Source organism: Tupaia chinensis, unplaced genomic scaffold (assembly GCF_000334495.1).
Source record: "Tupaia chinensis unplaced genomic scaffold, TupChi_1.0 Scaffold000059_1, whole genome shotgun sequence".
In the NCBI taxonomy this organism is placed as follows: Eukaryota; Metazoa; Chordata; class Mammalia; order Scandentia; family Tupaiidae; genus Tupaia; species Tupaia belangeri.
In genome coordinates, this window is record NW_006159517.1 from 48807 (window position 1) to 55535 (window position 6729).

Genomic DNA, 6729 nt, shown 5'->3' on the forward strand with positions numbered 1-6729 from the left:
CCCCCGCCCCGGCCCCAGCAGCCTCTTCCCCGCCGGCCTGACGTCTGTGAGTAGCCACGCCCATCTGGTCCTAAAACCTTATTGGCTGACTTCGGCCAACCCAGCCCCTCACCAGGTATTTGTCGCGGTGCTTGGATTGCAGCACGTGGGCCAGCTCTCGCAGGTGACCACGGTGTCGCTGCTCATCCGGCCGCGAGGGGAAGGCGGCGGCCAAGATGCGCTCCGTCACGTAGGTGAGGTCCAAGTCCCATCGCCGCTCCATGAGCGGGTCCAGGCTGAAGCTCCTGAGAGGGGGCGAAGCTACGTAAGGAATGGAGGGCGGGGCACCCGGAGGCAGCTAGTGTGATGGGAGGGTGGGTTCCGCTTGGAGAGTACCACCTGGGGGCGGGGTCCGTCCGGAGAGCTTTACTGGGAGGCGCGGACGGGCTGAGATGCGGGGAGCACCGCCCGCACCCTCGCTTACCTGGGCAGAGTGCTGCGCTGCTTTGAGTGGTTCAGAGACTTGGTGGAGCCCTGGTGGATGAGAAACGGTGTCTGGACATCTCTGTGGGTGCTCCCATTCCAGCCTCCCCAGCCAGAGTTCATGCCTTCGGGGAAACCTAGGTCCTGACCCCCAGGGCTTACTGCTTCCGCCCCTCCTCTGGCATCACCTTACCAGGTGCTCTATGCGCCTGACCGGAGCTGTGTTTCGCCGCTACAGGGGACACAGGAGGGCAAGGGAGTGGTTAGGACAGACAAGGACTAGACTGGGCCTGGGGGTAGTGGGAGGGGAGGTTGAGGTTGGTCACACTGAGTGACACTGGGTGAAGGGGGAAGAGTCCGACCCCCAGCAGGCCCAACAGGACAAGAACAACAGAGGATCCAAACTTTTTCCCTTCCCCTTCAGATGACCAGTTCCCACAGGGCTCCCTTCAGGGTGATGTCCTGGGGTCCCTCTCCGGGGCCACCAGACCTCTGGATAGTGAGATGGCCAGATGCCTTGCCTCTCCCACCCCATGTCATAGCACACTCACCAGCTCTGCGGGAGGCAAGGCCTGACAGGACGAAGTCACCTGGAAGAGGAGCACAGTAAGGGACCCAGCTCTGCGGAGATGGACCTCCTGGCTTTGTGGATGAAGCAGCCCCTCAGCTTCAGCGAGAAGGTGGAGGGGCTGTCAGTGGACGGGCACAGGCTCCAGCAGCGGTTCCTTTATTTAAGGGAGCCTCCCCTCTGGCCTCCTGGTTCCCCACCCTCCAGGCCCCTACTTGTTGCTCTTGGCTGTAGGCCCCCTGCCCACACAGACCCCCATTCATCCAGCTGGAGGGTAGGAGTTCTATATAGAGCCATGCAGGCAGGCCATGGCCAGGGACGGACACTGGCCTCTTTCAGTGGGAGACCCCGCCCCTGGGCACACCGTTCCCCCAAACCAGTTCCAAGGCCCTGGGACCTCCACTCTCCATACTGCAGGAGGAGGACCAGGAAACCTCAGATGGGAACGAGACCGTTCCAGGTACCCAGCGGACAGTGGATGCTAGCTACAGCTTGTACCTGGAAAGGTCCAGACTTTCCAGAGCTCAGGACAGGAACCACCCAGGCATCCTGAGGACCCTTCCCCAGAGGGAAGGCACACCCCATCCGGCTGCTCAGACTCTGAATCCTGCTCCCTCACCCACCCACTCCACCCTTCCTCCTCCTCCTCCTTCTCCTCCTCTTCCCCACCCCCCATCCTCTCGCCAGCTGCAGCCTGGGCACAGCACCAAGACAAACGCTGTCTCGGTGTGTCCACCCGCCTGGGCCAGCCCTCCAGGGGGTGGAGTAGGGTGGTTCTTAAAGGGCCCAGCACAGCACCCTCTTCCACCCAGGAGGGGTCCCCAATAATGAGAGTGGTGGAGGTTGGTGCCAGTGGCTGGAGAAGCCTGTTTGAGAGGTGGAGGGATGTCCTCCCCACCCCTCCCTCCAGGAGAACCAGGCACCCACCTTTGCTTCACATTTCCTGTGAGTTGCCACTTTGCAGACTAGAGAGGGAAGGGAGAGTAGAGAAGTTAGCAGGAGCCTATGGGGGCCACGGAAGGGGCAGCCTTCTCCTGTCTCCTCAGGCCCTGGAATGGACTCTGGGACTTCCAGGATGCCAGCTGTATTGGGCTGGCTGGGTAGGGGAGCGGGGGTCGAGGCCAAGTACTACTGACCAGGAAGGGAGGATGGAACCAGGGTAATGTTCTAGGGTGGATGGAGGTGAGAAGAGTGGGCCAGGTCACAGGCCAGGATGGGAGGCTGTGGAGGGAAAGGGTCTCCTGGCTGTGGGGGTGTCTGCTGTAGGAAGCCAGGGCCCCTTGAGAGAACCTAACCCAGGGGCAGCAGCACACTGCTGTGGGAGTCTGCACGACTTGGTGGAGGGTCTCAGAGTCACCGGACAGGGTACCTCACCTCTGCATGAAACGCCTGTCCCATCGATGGTCACCTTACACACTGCGCAGACTGGAGGTTTCTTACGGAAAACCTTCTCCCGGAAGCTATGAGGCTCAGCTTTCCTAGGCTGGGAGTGGAGGGACAGAGGTGTCAGCTCCCAGCAGGCCCGTCTGCAGGCCCGGGCAGGGCCTTGCCTTAGCACTGCACTGCTTTCCTTCTTTCATCCCGATCAAGCCCCCAGACTTGTAGAACACACTTGGCCACAGGTTGTTTTTTGGCCGTGGAGCTTGTCCTCTATAATGCGTGAGATCTGACCCCTTGCCTCACCTTTGCAGGTCAGCTCCTCCCCAAGAGGTCACTTAGGCCCTTCACATGACCCTAGTGTGTGACGCACTTGTGGTCACTGCCACCCCAAAGGCTAGGACATTCTTCCTAGGGGCTGGGAGTGCTCTCTGCTTCTCCATCTTGCCCTCCCCAGAGAAAGGCCATGTCCGGTGTCCAGTCGCGCGTGCAATGTGTCAGTCACGCAGCACCCAGACCAAGCCAGCAGGAGTGGCTTCAGCCAGTCCTGCTCCTCTGGCGCTCGCTGTCCCCACGCTCCAAGCAGCTGACGTGCCCCTCCCCCATGGTCAGCACAACATGTTTACTCATTGTGCACTGAGGCGGCAGACAGCAGTTGTGCAAGGGGGGCCTGTAATGCTAGAGGCAGGGCCCCGGGAGAGCGGTCTAGCTGCTGTGTGGCCTCCGAGGTAGAGAGCTCCCTGCCACTGGAGTTCAATGGGATCCCAGCATTGAGTCAGGAGGGTAGGTCAGATCCCCTGTTTGGCCCCTGCCCACCCAGAGGCAGGGGCTGGGATGCCCCCTATGGCCTGGCCCCTCCCACAGGGACTCCCTCCTTCCAGCCTCTGGGGACTATTTGCCTCCTTACAGCCTCTCTTTTCCACTCATTTTCCTCCTCTGGAGGTCAAGCTCCTGCCCCCCCTGCCATAGTATTAGCTCATGCAGTCCTGAGTCAGGGTTGGGGAACAGCTGAGAGGTGGGGAAGGGAGTGATGGGGGCTCCACCAGCACCTGTGGCCTTGTCTATCCCCGGAGCTCTTCTGGGTTAGAGCAAATTTGCCAGTCCCACTAGGAAGCTAGGGTGCATTCGCAGCCCATGCTGATAACAAGGGAAAGTGAACCTTCAGTTTCTGGTGTCCCGAGTCCTGCCTCTTCCCTCCCGTCCTCGGCCACTCCACTCCATTTCCCTCAGACCTCCCCAGCCAGGGAATGGACCCAATATCTTGGCTCCGCTCTAGGGCTCCAGGCTGGTGCAGAGCAAAGTCCTACAGTGAAGTGTATCCGTGGCTGAGATTTGAGGGGCCAGGCAGGATCCCCAGGACTGGCTTGAGTAGAGCAGGGAAGGCGATAGACAAGACAAAACAGACAGCAAGATCCACTCTGACCCAGGCATCTGCTACTCACAGCGCAGCCCTGGCCACCCAAAGGGGCAAAGTGACGAGGGATGCGGCCGGGCCAAGGAAGAAGGCTGAGGAAGCAGAAATTGGGAAAAAGTCTGGCCTGAATCCTGGCCCTCTTCCCCCTACTCCCCATCCCTCTCCCCCAGCCCCTCCTTTGCCCGGATTGGCTCTCCTACCCTGATGGTGGCCCGGCTGCTGTCCCTCCTCCCCAGGGCTCTGAGCAGCCTCTCCACCTGGCCACTGGACTTCATGGTGTCTAGCCGGCTGGGGTGCCGCCGCAGCTGTGGCCAGGACCTGAACAATGCTGGGGCCTGGCCCGGGGCTTCCTGGAAGCGGCCTGGTGGAGGCAGCCGCTCCCCCTGGGCGGAGGGTAGGCTGTCTGGCTGGTGTGAGGAGAAGCCTGGCCCTGGAAGTGGAGGGAAGTGCAGGCGGGAAGAGGGGCAGGTGGCTGCTCCAGGAAGTGGGGGGGGGAGAGGATGTGGGGGAGGCCAGGAGATCAGATTCCCAGGATCTACCCTGCCAGGAGTGTCAGCCCAGGATTTTTTGCTAGCCCCTTCCCACTCAGGAGCTGCCCCATGCCTGGGATCTACAGGATCCAGGGTCCTGAGATGCAACCCCTCATGGGGCAGGGTGGGAATTTAGGTCCCAGGGAAAGGTTCAAGGGCCAGTGGGGAACACTGTGTCCCAGCCAGCCTTCCAGCCTGGACTCTCAGGCTCTCTTGGGACTTCCGGTGGGGAGGGAGGGAGCTGGGAACCACTAACTGGCCAGCCCAGGGGATCAGAGTGTATCTGCGGGTCAGGGGTCAGGGGTGATGGGGGGGAGGGCCAGCTTCCTGCCTCAGTTTCACTGGTTGTGGAGTAGCAAAAGGACAACCTGCGTTGCTGCCCTTCCCGCAGACACCTTGGACTCCGCCCACACGAATGAGCCATTCTACTGTGCACCCCAAGGCACTTAAGGCCCTCCTGAGAACCCCCAGCTCCCTGGCCCTGATGCAGCACACCACTCCCTTACTTGTTCACTGTCTCAGGTCCCACCTCACAGGCCCCAGCCCCTCTCAGCCGCTCCACCCCAGGCCTTAGGCCCCCACGGTCGGCCCCACCCACCCCACCTCACCCCTATGCCTGCATTCTACCTCCATGGCACTCCTAGCTCTGCTCTCCTTCATCAGCTATCCCATGGCCTGAGGACTGGACAGGAGGCCCCCCTCCCAGCACATACTCCACCCCCTTCTGTGGGCCTCCTGCCTCCCTCCTGGGAACATGGCCAACTTCCTGTCCTGGGAGTCAAGGGAAGGAGGTAGATGAGGCCTTGGAAAGGGGGGAGTAATCTTCCTAAACCAGAAGGGGTTAATGACCTGAGGGTCCTCAGCTCTAAGCTCTGGACACTTGGACTGGCAGGAGATGTCACTGGTATGAATGCAAATGTGTCCCCTTATTTGCATGGTATTTAGTGAATGTCCCAGTACTCAGGCAACTCCCCAGCTCTGGCTTCTCCCACGGATGGCTTCAATTCCCCCCTCCCCCCGCCATGCCTCACACCCACCCAGATGGAGGACCAGCCCAATCCTGCATTCTCTGGAGTGAGTCCCACGATGGTAGCCCATTTGGGACATCCAGGACCTGCCTGGGTTGGGCCTAGCTAGCCTGAGGCCTCTCCCTGGGACCTCCAGTTATCCAGGCCAGGAAGTCTGTCCCCAGGGTACCTTGGCCAGAAGGTGGCATCTGTGTAGCAAGGCTTGGGCCCCCAGCCTGTAACTGGAGAGGGACACTGGCTCTGCACCCCACCCCTACACTCCCAGCCCTGGCCTTGTCCCAGGACATTCCAGGTCCCGGTCAATGTGGGCAACTGAACTTGGCCTGGTCCAGCACCCAGCCCTGCCAGGGAAGATGGGACACTGTGGTGGGGTAGGCAGGTGGGCAGGGGTGGCTTTACCCTGCTCCTGCCCAGAACCCTCCAGCATGCTTCCTACCACCCCTGCTTCTGCTTCCTCTGGAGGAACTGAAAGGCCCCTCACCTAAAACAGGTCCTCAGACCTCCTCTGCTCCTCCTCGGTCTCAGATACTCCCCACCACGGCCCAGAAAAGAGGTGGCACAGGAAGGAGGTGCCCAAGCAGTGACTGTAGCGAGAGTTGAGGGTTCCTTGTGTTGAATGATCAGGATCCACTGGGCTGAGTCCCTTTCCACCCTGTGGGGCACCTCTAAAGGGACATGGGAACAGGATCCCATAAATGGGCTCTGGAGAAGAGCGCACTGTGGGAGGGCTAGGAGGGCATCACCAGACCCCAGAGGACCCTCGCCCTCCTCCTGCCTAGAACACTCCCAAGCCTGTCAGCTCTCCCTGAGCCTGGGCCCCCTCTCACTCTGAAGCCTTGGGTTTGTTTGGAGAAACCCCTCCACCCGCATGCCCCCCCTTCCTGGAAATAGCTGTGGTTGGATGAGAGGTTGGGAGCCCAGCCGTGGTGGAGGGGTGAGGCCCAGGGAAGGAGAGGGAAGCGGGGCCTGGTAGATGGCTGTGCCCAAGGGATCAGGAATGTTGAGGGCAGAAGCAGGAAGGGGCCGATCAGTAGGGCTGGAAGTGGAATCAGCCTCCTCTGTGCCCCGCTTCTGCCTCAGTGTCGCAGATGTCAAGTAGGAGAGAAGTCTCGCGGGCATCTGCCCGGGGCCCACGCGCAGGCGTGCGGGGCCCAGTGCCAGGGCGCGGGAGGAGCCGCGCTTCGTGCGGTGGGCGCGCGTGCGTGGCTCACAGCGCGGCACAGAGCCGGGAGGTATGAGCGCCCTGGACGCGGGAAGGCGGGCGAGCCCCATGGAGCGGGACCACGGCCCTGCTCCGCCCCCCGGCACTCACCCGGCCTCCAGCCGCCAGGAGCCCCAAGCCCAGGCCCC

General features: G+C 61.6%; 1 protein-coding gene across 1 annotated transcript in view; it reads right to left on the minus strand.

Moving 5' to 3' along the window:
• The window catches only part of TNS2 (tensin 2), a gene marked incomplete in the record, with an annotated part of 13179 nt that extends 8903 nt beyond the window's left edge, over window positions 1-4276 (minus strand). The window contains 7 exon segments of the mRNA XM_027776636.1: window positions 113-284; window positions 464-513; window positions 656-694; window positions 1014-1052; window positions 1958-1995; window positions 2405-2513; window positions 4022-4276. Of these exon segments, the coding sequence (XP_027632437.1) occupies window positions 113-284; window positions 464-513; window positions 656-694; window positions 1014-1052; window positions 1958-1995; window positions 2405-2513; window positions 4022-4096 (522 nt within the window).
• Between the last annotated feature and the right edge of the window lie 2453 nt (window positions 4277-6729).